General features: G+C 37.4%; 1 protein-coding gene across 1 annotated transcript; it reads left to right on the top strand.

Moving 5' to 3' along the window:
• The first annotated feature begins 469 nt into the window (after positions 1-469).
• Positions 470-13,785, top strand: LOC110876456 (protein FAR1-RELATED SEQUENCE 5-like). Its single transcript, XM_035976963.1, has 10 exons — positions 470-503; positions 1,269-1,441; positions 1,509-1,582; positions 1,668-1,841; positions 1,931-2,092; positions 2,175-2,433; positions 12,475-12,528; positions 12,620-13,168; positions 13,244-13,300; positions 13,375-13,785. The coding sequence occupies exons 1-10, from the start codon at positions 470-472 to the stop codon at positions 13,783-13,785; spliced, it is 1,947 nt and encodes a 648-aa protein (XP_035832856.1).
• Positions 13,786-25,113: the final 11,328 nt, after the last annotated feature.

Raw genomic sequence — 25,113 nt, forward strand, 5'->3', positions numbered from 1 at the left:
GCCTCGTGGCGGACCCAGAAATTATTTGCTGGGGGTGCAGATGAGGTGTTCAACCATATTTTCAAGGGGTGCGGTCAGGTTTTTTTGCTTAAAATATACGCTAATTTTTTTTTCAAGAGGTGCGGCCGCCCATGGGCCCTCGACTTCTATATTTGCATATATATATATAAGTTTTTGCCGTTGAAAAAAAAATTAGCACACAGTTATAATATAGGTAAAAGATCAAATACAAATAAAATAAACGTACTAAACGTACGAATTGGGGGAAAACTAAAAAAGGGGTGGTGGCAATCTTGTAATTATGCAAATATCTTTTTTCTCATTCTAAAATCGTACAACCAACAATCAACGCTCCTGGTCTGTTTTTATTTAGGGTTTATTATGATTCTCCATCATCTCAAATCATACAAACTTACAAATCAATGTCCCCAATTCTATTCTATTGATCGTTTCGTTGTTTTTATCATCAATGGCTGAAGAACATTTGAACTCTAATTTTGAAGGTTTGTGTTATTTTTATTTCTGGAATTGATATAATTTCACAATAGCTGATTGTATTTTGTAGAATCAGCCACAAATCAACGTCGCTGATGTAGAGTAATTTTGACATTATGCATATAGACATGTTTCTTTTTGGAATATGTAGAGTAATTTTTCTTTGTACACCTACATTCACATATGTATTGCAATTTTACATCTGTAGAGTAATTTTTACAGAGTAATTTATTTAGTTTTTGTTTTTATATACATAGAGTAATTATGTCTAAAGGTTTTTTTGAGTGTTTTTTTGATATAGTGTACAGTTGTCTTGGTTGTGGGGTAATTTTTAATGAGTTGTTTCCTTATGCACTTGTAGGGGTTTTTTTGTGTCATTTTGATTTAGTGTACAGTTGTTTTGGTTGTAGGGTAATTTAGTAGTACCTAGGGTAATTTTGAGTGTTATATTGATTTAGTGTATTGTGTTGTGGTTGTAGGGTAATTTTGTGCACATGTAGTGTAATTTTGACCGAGTTGTTGTCTGATACACTTGTAGGGTTATTTTGATTTAGCATACAGTTGTTGTGGTTGTAGGGTAATTTTGTAGGACTTGTACGGTAATTTTGAGTATTATATCAATGTGTAGGGTAATTTTATAGTAGTAGGACTGCTCCATCAGTATTATAATTTATGTGTAGTTATTTTAATTTTATGCATATCTGTAGTGTAATTATACATCAGTATAGTAATTTATAATTTAAAGTGTAATTATTTATTTGTTTTAATTTCAGATGTTGGAATCGAAGGTATAATTTCAGGTTTTCAGCGTTTGTCGCCTTCTGCTGAAAGGACTTTCAAACCTAGTGTACCTTCTTCTATAACACCGGTTGTTGGCATGGTTTTCTCATCTTTGGATGCTGCATATGAGTTTTATCAAATTTATGCCAAGAAAGGAGGATTTTGTGTAAGGAAGGGGTCTCAAACTGAAAAAAAATGGTTTCATTGCATATAAGTACTATACATGTTCAAAGGAGGGTCATAAGCCATTTAAGAAGTTTGATGGAGCTCTAGAAGTTGTTAAAGATCGAAAAAAATCCAAGAAAGGGTAGGAATATGCCCTCTATCCGTACGGGTTGTAATGCACATATTGCATTATCTTCTGATGATGGCAAATCGTATAATCTATATAGGTTTGTAGAACAACATAATCATACTTTGATTTCTCAAGAAGATATGCAATTTGTTCCGTCATCAAGGAATTTAACGGTTATGAAACAAAAGAGAATATATTCTTTGTCAATGTTAAACCTAGGTCCTGTAAAGTCATTTAACATTATGAGGACCGATATGGTGGTTTTGAAGAGGTTGGTGCAACTACTGTGGACTGCAAGAATTTTAAAAGAGATTTAAACTGTTTCATTGGAGAATACGATGCTAAAATGATTGTTCAAAGATTGACCAATAAGAAAGAATATCTGCGGGATTTTTCATTTGAATATACTGTAGATTCAAATGGTTGTTTGACAAGATTATTTTGGGTAGATGAAGTTTCTAAACAGAATTATTTGGTTTTTGATGATGTAATATCATTTGATGCAACTTTCAAAACGAACAAGTAAGTTTATAGTCTATTTATTTTATGATTTTCAATGGTATTATTAGTTTTTTTACTTATTTATTTTTTATTTTTTGGGCAGATACAAAATGGTTTTTGTTCCGTTCACTGGCATTGATAATCATTTTCATAATGTGAATCTTGGAGCTGGTCTAATTGCAAAAGAAACTACTGAATCTTATGTGTGGTTATTGACATGTTTTTTGAATGCATTTGGTCATCAACCAAAGGTTGTAGTTACAGATCAAGATGTCGCTATGAAGGCAGCAATTGAAACTGTTTTCACGGATAGTAGACATCGATTATGTATGTGGCATATTATGAAGAAAGTAGCGGATAAGGTTAGTTTGAGTAACTTATTTAGAGTAATTATATTTATTTTTTTAGAGTAATTAAGTAATTTTGGCTGTAGAATTTTGTCACACCCCCAAAATCCACCTGCGGATAACACCCGCTTCGAGGGCGTGACTGACCAGGATCCAGCCACCAATTATACTGAATAATTAAGTTGATAACAAAAGTAATACTTACTAACCATAAGATTAGCAAATATCAAGTTCAGAGTTTAAGGTTTTAAGTTCAAACAGTTAATAAGTAGCGGAAGCATAAGTAAAGCAGTTTAAACAAAGTTCATAGTTCAAAATAAGGTAACACCCAACACAAGGGTGAACAGACACTACACGTTCCCAAGCAGCAAGCTCCTTCGTCACGGGTTACCTGCAAAGCATGCAGTAAGGGGGTCAACAATAATGCTGAGTGAGTTCACTAGTTGTCCAGTTTTAATTACCAAAAACTTGTTTCACCGGTTAATTTATCCGTTTATACATGCCATGGGGAGCTACCCCAAAAGTTAGCGACTAAACTGTTTTTCCAATACCGAACACTAGGTAACCGTTGCGTTTCCGCAGGATGCCCCGATGTCAATGTTCTATCATCATTGACGGATGCCTGAGTACATTAGTTCACGACCGATCCCAGACCAGGGCACGGTGTGAGGCTGGTAAACACCTAAATAGCGCTATCAACTAATAACCCGTTCGCCTGACCCCGGCGACTAATCGGTATTTGTAGTAGGGACTTGAGTGATAGAGTTTCGTTTAGTGCCGTTAGTTGCAATCCGTATAAACAGTAATTAACCAAAAGGTTTCCCAATACCAGGGAAGGAAAAGTAAGTTTTGTTCCCGAAAACTAGGGAAGGTATGTGAATAGTATCCCCTTTTACCAGGGGATAGGATTGTTTTAGTCTCGTGTCCCAAACCACCGGGACGCATGCTTTTAAGTTGTGAACTCACCTTGGGTTGCTCGGTAGGTTTAGGTTACTTGTCAATCACGTTGGTCACCACGTCCTAACATGGTTACCGGTATAGGTCAGGTTCGGTGTACAATCATTCACGTAAAACACATACAAGTACGTAACATGCATACAAGTAAATAGTCATGGGGTTATTGGGCCGGCCCTAACAGTAACACAGTCAATCAGAACACAGCAACACATAGTCCATTTAGATAGTCCAAGTTAACACAAAATGGCCCAATAACCAAAACGGACAGCCCACTCGCAACCAGCTGGTCTCGAGTCGCAACCAGGAGGTTTCGGCTTGTCACGTTATAGTTGCGAGTCGCAACCGTGGTCTCGAGTTGTCACGTTGTGGTTGCGAGTCGCAACCGTCGTAGTCTCGAGTCGCATCGTGTGGTTTCGACTTGTCATGCTATGGTTGCGAGTCGCAACAGCGTGGTCTCGAGTCGGAATGCTGTGGTTGCGAGTCGTAATATGTCCCTTTCATGTACACGTGATGATGCAGATATGACAGTCCAAATTGTACCAAGAATTCAGGCCCAGATTAGGAAACAACCAATGAGGTTTCACAAACAACTTTTCCTAATCTGACCATTAACCAAATAGATCAAACTTTGCCATTTTTACATCTTCAAGTCACATTCAACAAGTTCATCTAAGTTCATAGTTTCTAGGGTTTTCATGCTTAAACAAAACCATACCTTTTGAACCGAAAATCACATATTACAACAAGATTGTCATGCAAGAACTAGAAACATGTATTTTGTAGTCGAAACTTATGTTTAACAACCTCATTTTTGCAAGAAACTTTAAAGCATAGTATAGTTGGCTATGAACACTTGTAAACTACCATTATCAAGTCATTTTAAACATGTTATCATATATTTCCAATCTTTACAAAACAACCTAATGATCATGCATAAAACTACTAACCAAACATTTTTCTAGTTCATATACATATCATTCAAGCAAGAATACAAGGCATCCATTACACATAAACCTATACACAAACTAGGACACTAACCGAGTAGAGAAGAAGGAGCCGTAAACAAGGAAAAGAACCGAGAAGATGGAGTGTCCGAGTTAGTGGTGATGAACTTGTCTGAGTTCTCTTGTCCGAGATCCAAGCTTGAACCGAAAGAGGAAGAAGAGAATGGTTGTTGTTGAAGGTTTACTAGTGAGAGAGAGAATAGGAGAAGTGTGGATGTGTGGTGTAACAAATGAGGGAAAGTGAGGAGAAGGTTGGGGATTTATACAAGGGGGGTTTTCGGGTTGGGCTTGGGGTTTCGGCCCAAACCGGTTACGGCCCAAAGGCCCACTCGCAACCGCCCGGTTGCGAGTCATGGTCTCGACTCACGTACATTTATATATAATATGTACATTCAACACACATTAAGCAAATAAAGATCACGTTTCCATTTAATAATATTTATATACACAAAATATTACAAGGTGTTCGTTCGGAAAAACCTAGAGTGTCACATTATCCCCAAGTTTTAAGAACTTTCGTCCCGAAAGTTGAAGCAGCCACTGCCAAGCTAGCGTGTTTTAACGGGGTGTCACATCATCCCCCCGTTAGTTTGGAATTTCGTCCCGAAATTCGGTTGTAGCTTCAGTGCTGGGGTTTTCGTTTGGGAATAACTGGGGATACTTGGACTTCATCTGGTCCTCCCGCTCCCAGGTAAACTCTGGGCCGCGCCGTGAGTTCCAACGAACTCGCACAAGGGGTATCTGGCTACGTTTGAGGGTTTTGATCTCTCGATCCGTGATCTCAATCGGTTCCTCAGTAAAGTGTAGCTGTTCATCAATCGTCAGTTCCTTAAAAGGAATTACAAGTGTTTCATCCGACAAACACTTCTTCAGGTTAGATACGTGAAAAACATTGTGCACTGCACTCAGCTCTGCAGGCAGGTTCAATCTATAAGCTACCTTACCGATTTTCTCGATAATTTCGAATGGTCCAACATACCGTGGATTCAGCTTGCCCCGTTTACCGAAACGGACCACACCCTTCCAGGGTGAGACTTTAAGTAGAACCCGGTCCCCGACCTGGAATTCTAACGGTTTTCTACGCTTGTCAGCGTAGCTTTTCTGACGGTCACGAGCTGCCGCCATGCGTTGCCTGATCTGGGAAATCTTTTCTGTTGTGTCCACTACCAGTTCTGGGCCTGTGAGTTGACTATCACCGACTTCCGCCCAGCAGAGGGGTGATCGGCATTTACGACCGTACAATGCCTCAATAGGTGCCGCCTGAATACTAGTGTGATAGCTGTTATTGTAGGAGAATTCCACCAGCGGTAGATGCTTCTCCCAGTTCTTGCCAAAATCGATCACACATGCTCTAAGCATGTCTTCCAGGGTTTGGATGGTGCGTTCAGACTGCCCATCCGTTTGCGGGTGATAAGCGGTGCTCATGTCCAAACGTGAGCCAAAGGATTTGTGCATAGCTTGCCACAACTCGGAAGTAAAACGAGCGTCTCGGTCGGAAATAATAGAAGTTGGCACCCCGTGCCTGGAGACTACTTCCTTCAAATAGATTTCTGCTAAGGTAGAAAACTTGTCTGTTTCCTTAATGGCCAGAAAGTGTGCAGACTTAGTCAATCGATCTACTATCACCCAAATAGTATCATTCCCGCGTTAGGATCTAGGTAGCCCTGTAACAAAATCCATGGAAATTTGCTCCCATTTCCACTTCGGGATTTCCGGTTGCTGTAGTAGGCCTGCTGGTTTCTGATACTCGATCTTGACTCTTGCGCAGGTCAAACATTTGCCAACATAGGCAGCTATGTGGGCTTTCATGCCGGGCCACCAGTATGTGGTTCTTAAGTCGTGGTACATCTTATCTGAACCAGGATGTACTGAGTAACGGGACTTATGGGCTTCGTCCATCACAAGCTCTCGTAAATCCCCGTAAAGTGGGACCCAAATGCGCCCTGCCACATAGTAGGCGCCGTCTTCTTTCTATTCTAGTTGCTGCCTCGACCCTCGCAGAGACTCAGCCCTGATGTTTTCCGGTTTCAGAGCCTCAATCTGAGCATTTCGAATCTGGGTAGGGAGGTTAGACTGGATGGTAAGTTGTAATGCTCGCACGCGCTTTGGTACAATGTCTTTCCGGCTGAGGGCGTCTGCCACAACATTGGCCTTGCCCGGATGATACTTGATGGCGCATTCATAATCATTCAGAAGTTCAACCCATCGACGTTGTCGCATGTTTAATTCCTTTTGTTTGAAGATATGCTCGAGACTCCTGTGATCGGTGTAGATAGTGCACTTGGTACCGTATAGGTAATGTCTCCATATCTTAAGCGCAAATATCACTGCTCCCAGTTCCAAGTCGTGTGTTGTGTAGTTCCTTTCGTGCGTCTTGAGTTGTCGGGATGCATAGGCAATAACTTTCTCGCGTTGCATCAACACGCAACCGAGCCCATGAATAGACGCATCGCAGTAAACCACAAAGTCGTCCGTTCCTTCAGGTAACGAGAGAATAGGAGCACTGCAGAGGTTATCCTTAAGCCTCTGAAAAGCAGATTCCTGTGCTTCATTCCACTTGTAGGTGACGCCTTTCTGAGTGAGCGTAGTGAGGGGTTGTGCAATCTTTGAGAATCCCTGAATGAATCTGCGGTAGTAACCTGCCAATCCCAAGAATTGGCGAACTTCAGTCGGAGTCTTAGGGGTAGGCCAATTCTTTATAGAGTCGATCTTTGCAGGGTCAACGTGGATTCCATCCTTGTTAACCACGTGCCCAAGGAAATGGATTTCTCGAAGCCAGAAGTCGCATTTCGAAAACTTGGCATACAGTTGCTCATTGCGAAGGAGTTCGAGGATAAGGCGTAGGTGCTGTTCATGCTCTTCCTGACTTTTCGAGTAGATCAAGATGTCGTCTATAAACACGATCACAAATTTGTCGAGGTAGGGTTTGCATACTCGGTTCATAAGATCCATGAACACTGCAGGGGCGTTGGTCATTCCAAAGGGCATAACGAGGAATTCATAATGACCATAACGAGTTCTGAATGCAGTTTTGGAGATGTCTTCATTACGGACCCTCAACTGATGATAGCCTGATCGCAGGTCAATCTTAGAGTAGTAGCTTGATCCTTGCAATTGATCGAATAGGTCATCGATTCGCGGGAGATGGTAACGATTCTTGATGGTAACCTTGTTCAACTCACGATAGTCTATGCACATTCGGAACGTGCCATCCTTCTTCTTAACAAAGAGTACCGGTGCTCCCCAGGGTGATGAACTAGGACGGATAAATCCTTTATCCAAAAGTTCCTGTAGTTGAGTAGAGAGTTCCTTCAATTCTGCGGGGGCTAGTCGATAAGGCGCACGAGCTATAGGCGCTGCTCCGGGAGCTAGCTCGATTTGGAATTCGACCTGACGATGGGGAGGGAGTCCAGGTAATTCCTCAGGAAATACCTCAGGATAGTCGCGCACTACTGGAAAGTCTTCAATCCTCTTTCCCTTTTCCTGCGTGTTGGTAACAAGTGCTAAGATGGCGGTGTGCCCTTTTCGTAAACACTTCTGGGCCTTCAAGAAAGAAATAACGCCGGAGATTTCCCCACCTTTGCCACCTTGTACCATGAGAGGTTTGTCAGAACGGCGAGGAATACGAACTGCCTTCTCTTGACAGAGGATCTCAGCGCGATGCTTGGATAACCAATCCATACCAATAACGACGTCGAAGCTTCCAAGAGTAACAGGGAAAAGGTCGATACTAAATGTCTGACCAGACAACTCTAGTTTGCAGCCTTTGACAACATGTGAGGCCTCGATGTTTCTACCATTAGCTAACTCGACGATGTGAGGAGAACTTAGTAACGAAAGCGGACGCTTAAGCTTCTTACTAATACGTAGGGATACATAACTAGCATCGGCACCGGAATCAAATAACACAGAAACATAACGATCATCGAGTAGGAACTTACCCGTCACAACATTGGGGTCATTCCTTGCTTCACCAGCTCCAATCACGAATGCCCTTCCTCTAGCACCATTCCCAGCATTGTTGTTCTGATTGTTGTTCCCAGCTCCCTGATTATTGTTGCGGTTCTGATTCAGTTCAGGGCAATCCTTCTTAAAGTGCCCCTCAGCTCCACACTTAAAACATGCCCGGTTGTTTCCCTGCTGCTGTTGCTGTTGGGGTTGTTGCTGATTCTGTCTAGCTGGGAACTGACTTCTACAATCCTTGGCTTCGTGCCCCATCTTGTGGCATCGCTGACACTGGCCCTTGTTACATGCCCCATTATGGTGTCTGTTACACTTGTTGCACTTTGGGTAGCTTCCCCGGTAGCCACCCTGTTGCTGAGTGCCTTTGTTGTTTTCAGTTTTCCTTTGCTGTGCTGGGGCCTGAGTGGGGTTAGCATCCTTGCTTTGACTTCCTTCCCACTTACGCTTGCTGTCACTAGAAGTTCCGACAGTGGCACTGATCCTTTTGGGCAATCTGCCCTCTTCTACGGCCTGATCAGTAAGTTTGTGAGCAAGTCGAACGATCGGCTGAATGGTAGTGTGGTTGGCTGAAGTTACATGGCTTCGAATCTCTGGAGCCAAACCCTTGATGTACAGTTCGATTCTTCGATACATTGGTCGAGACATGTTTGGGCAAAGAGCAGCATAGTCATTAGACAGCTTGGTGTAAGTTTCAATTTCCGACCCAACCATCTTGAGCTGATAGTACTCATTCTCAAGCTTGTGGATGTCATCCCGGTGACAGTATTCATCCTTAATCATATCCTTGAAATCCTCCCATGCAGTAGCATTAGCAGTTTCCAAACCAAACATCTGAATCTGCGCCTTCCACCAGGAAAGCGCGCTTCCTTCAAGCGTAGCAGTAGCAAATTTCACCCAATTTGCAGAGGGACACTCGCAAACAGCAAAAACAGCTTCAATTTTCTCAATCCAATGCAGAAGACCTATGGCACCCTCAGTGCCGTTGAAAGGGAGAGGCTTGCAATCCATGAAAGTTTTGAAAGTACACACTGGTGGTTGCGCAGGTGCATGCTGACCTATAGGGTGAGAAGCGAAACGTATAGGTTCAGAGGTGAAAAGTCGATGTGGCGGTAGGATCTAAACATCCTAAAACAACGAGCTTACCTATAGGGTGAGCTGCGAAAGCTGCAGCCACTGTGTTAAGTAGGTTAGTGAACTGAGCCTGAGTCATGTTGATGTTTCCCCTTCCACGTCCACTCATTGTCTTCATAACCAGAAAACACAATGTGAGGGTGATGCCGTAATGTAACGAGAATGAGATAGAAGAGAGAGAGGTGCATCTATCTAACTAGGCACACTAGTACGTATAGCATAACAGGAAACATAAAGCAAACAAGTAAGCACTGGTCCGAGCTATGAGGTCGAAAGTGTCGAGCCTTGCACTTGGAGTGTAGTGTCGTCGCGAGTCACGGGTTATAGTCTGGTTTTCTCCAAAAAGATTTCCCCTTTTTTTTTTTTTTTAAACCAAATTCACTATAACCAATGGCTCTGATACCAATCTGTCACACCCCCAAAATCCACCTGCGGATAACACCCGCTTCGAGGGCGTGACTGACCAGGATCCAGCCACCAATTATACTGAATAATTAAGTTGATAACAAAAGTAATACTTACTAACCATAAGATTAGCAAATATCAAGTTCAGAGTTTAAGGTTTTAAGTTCAAACAGTTAATAAGTAGCGGAAGCATAAGTAAAGCAGTTTAAACAAAGTTCATAGTTCAAAATAAGGTAACACCCAACACAAGGGTGAACAGACACTACACGTTCCCAAGCAGCAAGCTCCTTCGTCACGGGTTACCTGCAAAGCATGCAGTAAGGGGGTCAACAATAATGCTGAGTGAGTTCACTAGTTGTCCAGTTTTAATTACCAAAAACTTGTTTCACCGGTTAATTTATCCGTTTATACATGCCATGGGGAGCTACCCCAAAAGTTAGCGACTAAACTGTTTTTCCAATACCGAACACTAGGTAACCGTTGCGTTTCCGCAGGATGCCCCGATGTCAATGTTCTATCATCATTGACGGATGCCTGAGTACATTAGTTCACGACCGATCCCAGACCAGGGCACGGTGTGAGGCTGGTAAACACCTAAATAGCGCTATCAACTAATAACCCGTTCGCCTGACCCCGGCGACTAATCGGTATTTGTAGTAGGGACTTGAGTGATAGAGTTTCGTTTAGTGCCGTTAGTTGCAATCCGTATAAACAGTAATTAACCAAAAGGTTTCCCAATACCAGGGAAGGAAAAGTAAGTTTTGTTCCCGAAAACTAGGGAAGGTATGTGAATAGTATCCCCTTTTACCAGGGGATAGGATTGTTTTAGTCTCGTGTCCCAAACCACCGGGACGCATGCTTTTAAGTTGTGAACTCACCTTGGGTTGCTCGGTAGGTTTAGGTTACTTGTCAATCACGTTGGTCACCACGTCCTAACATGGTTACCGGTATAGGTCAGGTTCGGTGTACAATCATTCACGTAAAACACATACAAGTACGTAACATGCATACAAGTAAATAGTCATGGGGTTATTGGGCCGGCCCTAACAGTAACACAGTCAATCAGAACACAGCAACACATAGTCCATTTAGATAGTCCAAGTTAACACAAAATGGCCCAATAACCAAAACGGACAGCCCACTCGCAACCAGCTGGTCTCGAGTCGCAACCAGGAGGTTTTGGCTTGTCACGTTATAGTTGCGAGTCGCAACCGTGGTCTCGAGTTGTCACGTTGTGGTTGCGAGTCGCAACCGTCGTAGTCTCGAGTCGCATCGTGTGGTTTCGACTTGTCATGCTATGGTTGCGAGTCGCAACAGCGTGGTCTCGAGTCGGAATGCTGTGGTTGCGAGTCGTAATATGTCCCTTTCATGTACACGTGATGATGCAGATATGACAGTCCAAATTGTACCAAGAATTCAGGCCCAGATTAGGAAACAACCAATGAGGTTTCACAAACAACTTTTCCTAATCTGACCATTAACCAAATAGATCAAACTTTGCCATTTTTACATCTTCAAGTCACATTCAACAAGTTCATCTAAGTTCATAGTTTCTAGGGTTTTCATGCTTAAACAAAACCATACCTTTTGAACCGAAAATCACATATTACAACAAGATTGTCATGCAAGAACTAGAAACATGTATTTTGTAGTCGAAACTTATGTTTAACAACCTCATTTTTGCAAGAAACTTTAAAGCATAGTATAGTTGGCTATGAACACTTGTAAACTACCATTATCAAGTCATTTTAAACATGTTATCATATATTTCCAATCTTTACAAAACAACCTAATGATCATGCATAAAACTACTAACCAAACATTTTTCTAGTTCATATACATATCATTCAAGCAAGAATACAAGGCATCCATTACACATAAACCTATACACAAACTAGGACACTAACCGGGTAGAGAAGAAGGAGCCGTAAACAAGGAAAAGAACCGAGAAGATGGAGTGTCCGAGTTAGTGGTGATGAACTTGTCCGAGTTCTCTTGTCCGAGATCCAAGCTTGAACCGAAAGAGGAAGAAGAGAATGGTTGTTGTTGAAGGTTTACTAGTGAGAGAGAGAATAGGAGAAGTGTGGATGTGTGGTGTAACAAATGATGGAAAGTGAGGAGAAGGTTGGGGATTTATACAAGGGGGGTTTTCGGGTTGGGCTTGGGGTTTCGGCCCAAACCGGTTACGGCCCAAAGGCCCACTCGCAACCGCCCGGTTGCGAGTCATGGTCTCGACTCACGTACATTTATATATAATACGTACATTCAACACACATTAAGCAAATAAAGATCACGTTTCCATTTAATAATATTTATATACACAAAATATTACAAGGTGTTCGTTCGGAAAAACCTAGAGTGTCACATTATCCCCAAGTTTTAAGAACTTTCGTCCCGAAAGTTGAAGCAGCCACTGCCAAGCTAGCGTGTTTTAACGGGGTGTCACAAATTTAGTGTAGAGTAATTATGATCATATGGTAATTATGTAGTTTTTATTTTATTTAAGTAAAGTAATTATGTCTAAAGTTTTTGTTTTATTTAAGTAATTTATCTATTTCTTGCTTTATATGAATAGAGTAATTATTTATTATTGTAGAGTAATTATCTAATTTGTGTAGTGGAGGAAGTGTTGAGTAATTATGTTCATAGGGTAATTATTAAGTAATGTAGAGTAATTAAGTAACTGTTTTGTAAAATTAAGTAAGTGTGCAGTTATTAATTGATCATTTATTCATTTACAGGTTGGGAAAGTATTGTGTAATGATGATACTTTTAAACGTCGTGTTTGCAATATTGTGTGGACAGATGCGATTGAATCTGAAATGTTTGAGAAGGAATGGCAAGAAATAATTCATGACTTTGGTCTTTTACAGAATATTTGGTTAGAAAGTATGTTTGACTTAAGATCGATGTGGATTCCTGCTTTTTATCGTGATGAGCCTATGTCAGGGCTTATGCGTACTACTTCAAGGTCTGAAAGTGAAAATCAATTTTTCGGTAGTGTTTCAAACTCGCAATTGACTCTTGTAGAGTTTTTTACTCATTTTGATACGGCAATTGAAGCTCAAAGATATAATCATCGAAAAAATGATCATGATGCGCGTAATACTGAGTGTGATAATTTGCCCGATTCTCCTCTTGAAGTACATGCTCATAAGTTGTATACTAAGGCCATATTTTTGACGTTCAAGAAGAGATCCTTGCTAGTTTTGAGAAATGTTTTTCAGTTAATGTCAAAGAAGAAGGAGAGAATGCAAGGTTCTTTATTAGAGATATTTCGGCTTTTGGAAGTGGGTTCTTTGAGGTAATATATATATATTTTTTTATTTCATATGTATCAGTAGAGTAATTATATCTCTTTGTAGGGTAATTATATGAAATCTCATAACAATACACACTGTGATTCTCTCAGTAGAGTTATTGTAAATAGAATATATCAGTAGAGTAATTGTTTTCATATGTAGGGTAATTATCATCTTTTTTTAAATTTTGACAGGTATTAGCTAAAGCTGATGATGCATTTTCTGCTTCGTGTTCTTGTAAAAGATTTGAGCAATACGGGTTATTATGTCGACATGTTTTCCTTGTCATTCGAATGTTTAAAATTGAGGAAATTCCTGAAAAGTACATTTTGAGGCGTTGGAGAAGGGAAGCAGTTAGAAATAGAGCCAATTGTTCTTTTTTTGCGGAAGATAGTTCGAATGTCAATATTGATGAGGCAAATCAGGTTGTTTGTGAGATTATGTTTGCTAGTGAATGCCTTTGTAATCGATATTTTTCAAATAATGAAGAATTAATCAAGATTAGAGATCAACTGAAAGGAATGATTCAAAAGGCAGATGAGAGTAGTAAGACTGGGCTGGTTTTTAAGAAAAAAAAATATGACGGCTTCTCTTCTTGGATATAATCTACCATCAACATCAACTATTAAACTTCCTCCTGGTATTAGAAACAAGGGACGTGGATCACACAGGAGAATTAAATCCAAAAAAGAGAAAGCAGCTAGTCGTATGGGGAAAAGGCGTCGAGGATGTAAGGTATGTGGGATGGTGGGTCATGATATTCGAACATGCAGTGCACTTGTCCGTCCAGTTGTAGAGGGTGCAGTTTCTACAGATAAATAGCTTTTTATATTTTTGAAATTTTGTAAACTTTAATTGATCTTAAGGATTTTTGGATTTTGCAGTGTTTTTTTATATTGAATTATAGTTTAATATTCTTCTTCAATGTGTAAGGTAATTATTGGATTATACGAATGTGTAGGGTAATTAACAGAATCATAACAATGCCTATAGTTGATTTTATCCATAGAGTAGTTATATCAATGTGTAGGGTAATTAACACAATTATAACAAAGAACAAGAGTTATTATGACAATTATAACAAATAATAACAGTTGTTTCAATTTGTAGAGTAATTATAACAATGTGTAGGGTAATTATCAGAATTATTACAATACCAACAGTTGTGGTTATCAGTAGAGTAATTATAGTAATTATATCAATCTGAAGCATAATTATCATAATTATATCTATACCAACAGTTTAATAATGCATAAAGTGAAACAAACCATATTCTAAAATAAAGTTCAACAGTATTCAAACATATTAAAAAAGAACACACGTCTAGAAGTTAAATCCAAACATTAAACATGAGTTTAAAACTGCAAATTGAAACAAACATTCAAACAAAGTCTTTTTGCCTTTGATCCATCTTTTCCTTCAAATCTTTTTGATGTTCTGCCTTAACTTTATCATCCATCTTTTCATATTCAAGGGCATCCTTTATAAGATTATCTTTCAAGGTGTTGATTTCTGACAACAGCATTTTTGTCAAGAATTTTTTCCTCAATTCAGAAATTTGAGGTTTATGAAATTTCTCATTTGATGAGAAGCCGCAATCCCAGTTTTCTTCACCAAAATAAGTTTCCATATGGCGCATTGTATAAATGCCACAATCAATGTAGTTTTCTTCTGTCCTCCATGGCATTTCCAATCTTTTGATGATTGCATTTCTTAGTGTTTTTTTGGCGAATCTGATCTTCTTCAGCTCAAGGTAGTCACACAATGCATTTCCTCTACAATATATCAAAAATAAAATATGTTAGTTTCTCAAAATTCTAAAGTTAGTAAAACTGTAAAGTTATTATTAGTCATACTAACATATTAGGGATCCCTTGATATCTATCATGGAATTTTTTACCCATTTTGCTGTTATCGATCAACACAATTTTAGAAGTCTTCAGATTGAAACACACGACGTAATAATGTTCTGAAGCTAAAATGGGGAAAACAGGAGGTCGAAATCTCTTATCGATTTGACCTTAAACTGTTCAAGCCATTGATCCAAGTTTTGCGTGAACATCAAAAGTCGAACTTCATCGGTGCTTGTAGGTGCATAATGATCCTTTAACTGTAAATTCACAATATCAAAAGTAATCGCAACAGTTGATATTTCAATAGAGTAATTATAGCTATGTGTAGAGTAATTTTGAAGCTATTCCTATAAAAATGAAATTTTATACTTACAATACTACCTATAGCTATAATTTTTTTTTTTTTTTTTGCAGAAATAATATCAGTAGAGTAATTATATCAATGTCTAGGGTAATTATCAGTATTATTAGAAATAACAACAGTTGTTCTTATCTCTAGAGTAATTATAGCTATAGGTAGAGTAATTGTATGAAATATAACAATAATAATGAATCTATCAATTTAGTAATTGTATCCAAATGTAGAGTAATTATTCATTTTCATATTGTAAAATCATTTTAACATAATGGTTTAACAAGCTCTAAACACAAGATTCACACTAAAAAATCCTATGATACTTATCAAATTAGCAAATGGCATTATTTTGATCCCATTCGTATACAAATGAAATTTCATGCTTTCAATTCTACCACACCAAGTTAATTCTTTGCAGAAACAGAATAATCTACATAATAGCGAAACAAAATATAAAAGAGTAAGTCAGAAAACGTACCAATAGAAGCGATGAGCAAAAAAACCTACTAAGAGAATACCGGCTTTTCATTTTTTCTTCATTGTTTAGCACTTCAGCCCAATTGTCAATGAGGACTGATGTAATTTTTATACCATCAAACATTGCTTCAAAAACCACTTTGATTGAATCTGTCCCATAAACTGACTTGTATACAAACTTCCTGTTGTTTTAAAAAAGATAGAAAATTAATAAGATATATGAACAACATTTGCAAACTACTAAAATAGTACTTACAATTCATCTGCTGGAGAAAATATGTAATCTACTATCAATTGTTCATCATCACTCAGCTTTGTTCCAAGTTCAACTTTCCGGTTAACGTAAGGTGATTTATATGCAGAAGTTGGCTTAGATATTCTCTTTTCTTTTGTTTGTTCAGGGGTAGTGTGGCTTTCAGTTGATTCTTGGGTGATGGGTACTTGAAGAAATGGAAATGTGTCGAGAATTGACTGTATTTTGTTTTCGTTTTCACCTTCAATAGGATTTACTTTCCATTGATCCTTTAAATGTTGTTTTTCTGTTTCTTGACATCTGATCACGATTTCATTTAGTAATGTTTCCGTTGTCCCTTGTTCTGGTTGATCGTTTTCAGCAACTTCATTCTCACCATCATTTTTTTCACCAGCATTGTCACCTTCATTACCATCAACTATTTTTGAAGCATTATCACCTGTAATAGTTGATCTTATTTTATCAGTAGAGTAATTATTTCAGTGTGTAGGGTAATTATCAGAATTATAACAATTAACAGCATTTGATCTTATCAGAAATAAAGGAAATAACAACAATTGATCTTATAAGAAGAGTAATAATTTCAATGTGTAGGGTAATTATCAGAATTACAACAATTAACATTTCATTTTATTAGTAGAGTAATTATTTAAATGTGTAGGGTAATTATCAGAATTATAACAAATAACAATATTTGATCTTATTAGTAGAGTAATTATACCAATGTGTAGGGTAATTAACAAAATTATAACAAATAACAATATATGATCTTTATCAGTTGAGTAATTATACCTTCTAGCCCACCATCTTTATTTTTATCATCATTTAGACTTCTTTCTTCATGACGTGATTTCATTATTTGTTCAACCTCTGCTTCTTCGGTGAGGACACCTTTAATTTTGTCAAATAATACATATGTTAATTGTAGGATAGCTAATTATCAGAATTATAACAAATAACATTTCATTTTATCAGTAGAGTAATTATTTAAATGTGTAGGGTAATTATCAGAATTATAACAAATAACAATATTAGATCTTATTAGTAGAGTAATTATACCAGTGTGTAGGGTAATTAATAGAATTATAACAAATAACAATATATGATATTTATCAGTTGAGTAATTAGACCTTCTAGCCCACCATCATCTAGACTTCTTTCTTCATGACGTGATTTCATTGTTTGTTCGACCTCTGCTTTTTCGGTGAAGACACCTTCAATTTTGTCAAATAATACATATGTTAATTGTAGGATAGCTATTTTATAAAGCAAGTGTAAATATGTACCTTCTTCATCAGCTTTTTCCATTGATGGTGTTATTTCATGTGGTTCATCCAAATCGATGATGTTAGTATCATCATTTGTACTTTGACTCAACGGATATTTGTCTTCCCATTCCTTACACATGTCTTGTACATTTTGATTCCATGGAAACTTTGATTTTCCCTCCTTCACCATTTGATTAATTACTTCTTTTAACTCTTCAAATTTTTCAATATGGTTTTCAAGAGTAATCAACCATTGCTACACAATGAAAAATGTATAAGTATAGTAACTATTTGAATTGATAGCGTAGTTTTTGTTTGTAGAGTAATTATTACCTTTTCATTTGATCTATACTCAGGGCCTAAGTAGGATGATAATCCAGATAATTGTAATGGTGTAGCACAATAATTGAAAAGCTTTTGCGTTGACGTTCCAATCTCAAATTTATTGATGTCAAAAGTTGAATCGGACAGTCTTGTACAAGGCACTACATAGAACAAGTAAAACAACAAATGGTTAAAATAGTTTTTTTTATCTTTTGATTGCATAATAGTGTAATTATATGAAATTACATACTTGATGTTGTGAAATCATCATTTGGTTCATTGTGACATTCTTCATTTGTATTATCACCAATAGGTTCTTCAACATTTGAAACTTGAACATTCTTTTTGCTTTTATCTTCCGTATCAGAATCAACATTCTTCGGATTTTCATTCATTTCTACATCATCATCGGTTTCTTCATCGTCTGTCATTGGGCCATTATTGTAGAAATGTTTTTGCAAGTTGTTGAGTAGCTCCGTTGTGATATACTTCACTGCTGGTGTTTCAACTTTAAAACCTGTTTTTTTATGCCTCTTGAAGTATGAATGTGCGAATATTACCTGCCATTAATTTAACGAAATAAAAGTTTTAAATTAAATTAGTTATAAAAAATAGCTATATTAGTTACAAATTATAAGTAGAGTAATTATCATATCGCAAGTAATATTATTGGGCCAGTGAATTGATCAATTCCTCCTTTCCACTTTTTCTTTGATCTTCTTAAACATTCGAGCATGTAGCCACACCAGTTCATATTTGGTATTTCTGAATCTTTTTCAATACCAATTATAAACCTCTGGTTGACTGTTGTTGATTGTGTTGTTTCTCCTAACAAAGTATTCACCACAACAAGAAAGTTTGTGTTGAATAACTTTCCTGCTTGTGAAGATTCTTTTATCAGATCAATCACTTTTATCACACTGATTTTCGGGGTATCAAATTGATTCTTTAATTCATCAACTCTCTCACCAACACCTTTTCTAGGTTTGTTCTTCTCAAGCACTGTAATCTTACCCCTTGGTATTCCGAGACATTCTTCTACTAACTTTGATGTTATTTTTATTCGATGATTTCCTGTATTAATCTCTTGCCTGTCTTCATCGTAGTTCATTACCAACCAATATCCTAACATTGTTGGCACAAAATTTATCTTCAGTGAAAGTAGAGCTTCAAACCTCATTTCTGTCACAGCTTTTTTTTGTTCATCCGAAAGTGAACTTATAGCATCCAATAGACCAGATGACTTGCATTTCATGTGTAGGGTATTGCTACTGAATTCTACAAAGTTCTTTTGTGGGAATTCTTTCTGAGGTGTTCTTTTTCTGGTCTTAATAGGGGATTGAAAATCATCTTGAGAGTCCACTACTTCAGGTGTTTTTTACTGATTTTTTTGACTTTCTCCATTGATTTTCCAACTTTTATTTTTTTAATTGGCGACTCAAAATCGTCTTGAGAGTCCACTTCTGTTCTTTTCCACTCCCCTTTTCACAAACTTGCTCATCTTTATTGTTTCTCTTTTTTTTCCTACTATATTTCTGTTTCATAGCAGTCTTTATCGGTGTAGATTTTGAAGTTCTCAATTGTTTAACTGGAGACTCAAAATCGTCTTGTGAGTCTAATTGCTTTCTTTTACGAGTGTCATCTTCACAAACTTTTTTATATTTTGCAGCGTCCTTCTGTTTCTCAACAGGCTTTTCTTTTGCAGCGTCCTTCTTCTTCACAACTGTCTTTTCTTTTGCAGTGTTCTTCTCTTTCACAGCAGGCTTTTCTTTTGCATCGTCCTTCTTCACAACTGGTTTTTCTTTTGCAGCGTCCTTCTTCTTCACAACTGTCTTTTCTTTTGCAGTGTTCTTCTCTTTCAAAAGAGGTTTTTCTTTTGCATCGTCCTTCTACACAACTGGCTTTTCTTTTGCAGCATCCTTTTTCACAACAGCAGTTTCTTTTGCAGCTTCCTTCTCTTTCACAACAGGTTTTTCTTTCGCAGCGTCCTCTTTCACAACAGGCTTTTCTTTTACAGCGTCCTTCTCTATCACACCATCGGTCTTTGCAACGGCAACTGTTGTTTGTTTTCTTTTAAGATGTGTTTTCCTATCTTCCTTCTTTTTCATTGCTATATTTTCTGTTTCAACATAGAGTAAAAAAATCGTCAATTGCTACATTTGCTATAGATTATTTATCTACATAATTTAGCTTTTCTAACCTGCTAATGTTTGTCCGTCATCAATTTGTTCAACATCAAAGCAAACAGGGTTTGTTGCATCATTGCTATATTTTTTAAGTGATTTTGAACGAGTTCTCTGACTTTTCCTCCTTTTTATAGAAACTAAATATACAAAATACAATATTTTAATTGATAACTATTATCCTACAAGTTCAATAAAATTACCCTACAAAATTACCCTATAAGCACAACTGTACACTAAATCAATGTAATAGTCAAAATTACATTACAAGTCCTACAAAATTACCCTACAAGTGTATAAGGCAACAACTCTTTCAAAATTACCCTAAAGGTGCACAAAATTACCCTACAACCATAACAACAGTACAATAAATCAATAGAATACTCAAAATTACCCTACAAGTGCAATAGGCAACAAATCATTCAAAATTACTCTACAGGTGGAACAAATTTACCCTACAAGTGTATCAGGAAATAATTCATTCAAAATTACCCTACAAGTGCACAAAATTACCCTACAACCACTACAACAGTACAATAAATCAATATAACACTCAAAATTACCCTACAGGTGCATCAGACAACAACTCATTCATAATTACCCTACAATAGATCAAAATTACCCTACAAGTGTATCAGGAAATAATTCATTCAAAATTACCCTACAAGTGCACAAAATTACCCTACAACCACTACAACAGTACAATAAATCAATATAACACTCAAAATTACCCTACAGGTGCATCAGACAACAACTCATTCATAATTACCCTACAATAGATCAAAATTACCCTACAACCAGAATAAATTACAATAAATCAATATAACACTCAAAATTACCCTACAGGTGCATCAGACAACAACTCATTCATAATTACCCTACAATAGATCAAAATTACCCTACAACCAGAATAAATTACAATAAATCAATAGAACACTCAAAATTACCCTACAAGTGCAATAGGCAACAAATCATTCAAAATTACTCTACAGGTGGAACAAATTTACCCTACAAGTGTATCAGGAAATAATTCATTCAAAATTACCCTACAAGTGCACAAAATGTGACATCTGTGCCTCCAAGACCATCGAACAAATACCAAATCAATGAAATATTGTATTTCATACTTGGAATTTGTATAAATATGTGTATCATTTACACATATCAATTCTCGTTCGATTTCAAGCTCTAAATCGCTTTCTAGAAGGTTATACGCGATCTGATGCGTAAATATAACCAGTTTAATGCAACAAACACTCCGGAATAGTGACATAGGCTTAACATACCTTAAATAACCTTTACATAACTTAGAAATAAGTTTTGGATGGTTTGGTATGCCGAAATCAAGTTTATTCGATCGCAGAGACTATTTGTGTCAAACTGCGAAACTATACCGATTCGTATGGTGTCGAACAGTCCGGAACTTGATCATAAGTTAAACATACCATATATAACCTAAAAATGGCTTAGAAATAAGCTTTGATAGGTTCGGTGTGCGAAAACATGCTTATATGATCTTACAGGGACTAAAAGTGTCAAAAACGGCGTAAGTTTGCATTTTCGCGCGTATCTTACGTTCTGGACACATCTGGACATCCAAAATTTTTGTACACACTAAAATATTTTTATTTTAGTGATCGCCATGCAAAAATTCCATTCGTCGCTTAATTTGGATCGATTTTGCGTTCGTTACGACTTCCGTCGTAATTAACCGAACAATGCAATTTTACGATCAAACAAACCGACATCCGAGATGTTTTTGAGCATGTTTTGAGTCCCCTATACTTTAACTTCATTTTAGAGCCTTGAAATGAGGTTAACGGGGTTTAAACGCATCGAAAAAGGCTTTAAACACGCGCAGGGACCATTTCTGCCATTTTTGAAACTTTGCTGAACCTGATACATGGTAGCGTAGCGCGAGCACCTACTGCCTATGCCGTCGCGCTACGCGAGCATCACATCTGGGCAGAAAGTCTGTTTTCAGCAACAGTTTGTAAATTCAGGGGCCAATCTTGCAATTTCTTTGTGTGGTAACCAAGTTACCACCTCTCCAAGGCTTTGCACCTGCATCAAACAAGTGTATGGATGAGATTATTGCTTGGAGGCTACACAATACATGTGTAGTGATCTTGTTGAGTTGCATCAACTATAAATAGCAAGGCCCTCCATTGTTTCATTTGCTCATTCCTCATTTCCTCCCTTCTTATCTGCTTTGGAGCTCTCTCAACTGATTTGGGACATGTCTTCTTTGTAGAAAAGATAGCAAGGACTATTGTGAGCCTTCTTTCATTCTTTTTCTTGCTTTTTCCTTATGTAGTGCAGAAAGTCAAACAGTTTGGCCAACAGTTTGACTTTCGGTTTTGACCATCAATTGGTCAAGTCAAAGTTCAATTGAACTTTGAAACGTGATTGTAATCACGATAGTTATAATCCTTCGTGACTATAACCGCTGATTACCATGTTAGCTAGTTCTAGTGTCGAGTCAAAGTTTCGGTCAAAATGCGTTTTAGCACGCATTTTGCAACGGAACTACTTTAGGGTATCAAAACACTTTGTTTTGATACCAAATCAGTAGGTTAGACATGTTTTGACATATCTAACTCGGCACTATTAGTTTGTGCTTGTTTAGGGTCGTAAGATAAGCGGTCTAAACAACCGCTTATACTTCCGAACCCGACCCGTTTGGTCGATCTTTGGATCCGACCAAGCTTAGTTAGTGATCATAATTACATAGGGAATAACCACTGAGGTTATACCTTATGATCACGTAGGATCGGTTAGTCATTTGCTAGTTAGCTTGTATGCCCATAGGAAATGACCAAAATGCCCTTTTGAAGCTAAAATCCGTAATTTGACTACGTGAACATATTTTTGACTTGTAATCTGATTTAGTAACATGTTTAGGGATTATTGGGCATGTAAGACTTGGCATAGCACATAGATTACCGTCCGAACATAGTTTTACGCTAACGACGCATTATAGTGGCTTATGTTACCATAATGGGTCGAAACGGGTCAAAAGCACTTAGGGGCTTTCCAATCAGAATGTAGGGCCTATTAAATCATACCATATGAGTTCAATTACTCATTTGATTTATAGAACCTCATTCTATCCTATCTCCCGATTTAGGTGTCGATTTATTTATCTAGCAATCCGATACTAGGTACCACTTGATTCCTTGATTGCCCGTGCATCGATAGTTCACAAAATCAAGGATACCCTACAATCTCAAGTGAGTACATAGTTCCCCTATTTTACTGTTTTCAATTGTTTTGGGGTGAATCATATGTACAAAACGATTTTCAAGGTTTAAACGATGATTTCAAAAACGATTAAGATGGTTTATACAAAACTAATAACGATTTCAATAAGGTGAACAAGACTTGTTGGTTGTAATTACATAACGAATGACATTCATTAGCTCTGATCAAGCCGACCAGTATTAGGTTATGGTACCATAGGATCTGACAAATCCCGTTATCAGACTACACCCATGGTTATGTGTGGGGGTTATGTAGGTAACGACCGAACCTGATGATTGTTAACTTACCCTTTGGTGGTTTGTTAATACGAAACGAGAAACGAGTTAAACGAGTCACGAAGGTTTGAATGTTGTTAACGAGACGACCAAAAGTATTTTTCACTATTAAAACGAATACGATTTTGGGTCGAGTTAAACGATTTGAAACGAGATACACGATTTGAAACGAGATAAACGAATTAAACGATTGGCTTTGGGTAGTGATTAGATAATGGAACGAGTGTAGTATGCTAGAATCATGGTAGATACGCCGCTAGTACTTCTTATATATAAGTGATTCTATCATATTACATTGCGTGTCATTATTTAGTTCACTTGGGAAAATGATTTGAAACGATATCACACAACGAGGTTTTCGAAACGATATAAACCATACGAGTTTTATTAACGAGCTTTTACGAGATGTTTCAAAATAATTTTACTAAAACAAATGTTTTTGGGTTAAGACTCATGGCTACGAGATTTTATAAACTATAACCAATTTGATTTGAGTTGGTTAATTATGTTGCAATACACTTTTCAAAACGAGGTTTGTATTTTTGACTCTTGTAGTCTAACGAGGTACTGCAACATATAAACGAGCCATGAATCCAATACTCCCACAAAACCTATGTACTCGCCAGCAATTTCTTTGCTGACTTTACTTTTTACATATGTTTCAGGTGATATTGCTTGATGTTGCTTGCTAGGAAGTTTGTGTCACATAGGACCTGGACGAGGCCTTAGTGACTTAAAAACAGTCATAACAATATGTAGTTAGTTTGTTTTGATTTAAAGACAATGTACATTACATAATAATTCAATAAAACAAAACATTTGGTTACCATGGTTGTGAAACAATAATTCTGTTGCAACACTCCCCGACGTTTCCGCCACGGTTTGTTGTTTTAACGTGGTCGGGGTGTGACACAAAATTACCCTACAACCACTACAACAGTACAATAAATCAATATAACACTCAAAATTACCCTACAGGTGCATCAGACAACAACTCATTCATAATTACCCTACAATAGATCAAAATTACTCTACAACCAGAATAAATTACAATAAATCAATAGAACACTCAAAATTACCCTACAAGTGCAAAATATTTACCCTACAACCAAAACAACTCAATAAAACTCAAACTAACCCTACAAGTGTATCCGACAACAACTCAGTCAAAATTACACTACAAATGCAACAAAATTATCAATATCAATACCATAATCAGCCGTTTTAGACTTTTTTTCGTTGTTATCCTTCATCGTTATTGTAGCATCTGTGTTTTGTAAAAAAAAAACCAAAAAAAGATCAGGTGAATAGCGATTGAGAAAAAACTGATTCAAAATTACCCTACAAATGCTTCATTGAAGTTGAAATTACCTTTTGTAGACATGACTAATGGAAGAATCGAAGGGTTTTTGAAGATTTTTGGAGACTTTGAATCAGAGCATTTTGAAGTTTTTTAGGACTCTGATCTTTTGAAATGATGGTTTTTGTTGAAAAGGGGAGGAAATAAGACAAACTGTACGAGTATGTTTAATTACAAAATTGCCACCGCTGCCACCGCCGAAAAATGCAGGAAATAAGACAAACTCTACGATATGTTTAATTACAAAATTGCCATCGCCAAAAAGTGCCATTCGTACGTTTCGTATGTTTAGTTTATTTTTACAATAACTTAACTCTTATA

Source organism: Helianthus annuus, chromosome 9, assembly GCF_002127325.2.
Source record: "Helianthus annuus cultivar XRQ/B chromosome 9, HanXRQr2.0-SUNRISE, whole genome shotgun sequence".
Classification (NCBI taxonomy): domain Eukaryota; kingdom Viridiplantae; phylum Streptophyta; class Magnoliopsida; order Asterales; family Asteraceae; genus Helianthus; species Helianthus annuus.

Excerpts from the sequence above, each read along its gene's own strand:
- LOC110876456 (XM_035976963.1), top strand. The coding sequence starts at position 470 with ATGGCTGAAGAACATTTGAACTCTAATTTTGAAG. Across the intron at positions 1,842-1,930 it reads GATATGGTGGTTTTGAAGAG|ATTGACCAATAAGAAAGAAT; the intron begins GTTGGTGCAACT and ends GATTGTTCAAAG. Across the intron at positions 2,434-12,474 it reads TGAAGAAAGTAGCGGATAAG|AGTAATTATCTAATTTGTGT; the intron begins GTTAGTTTGAGT and ends TTATTATTGTAG.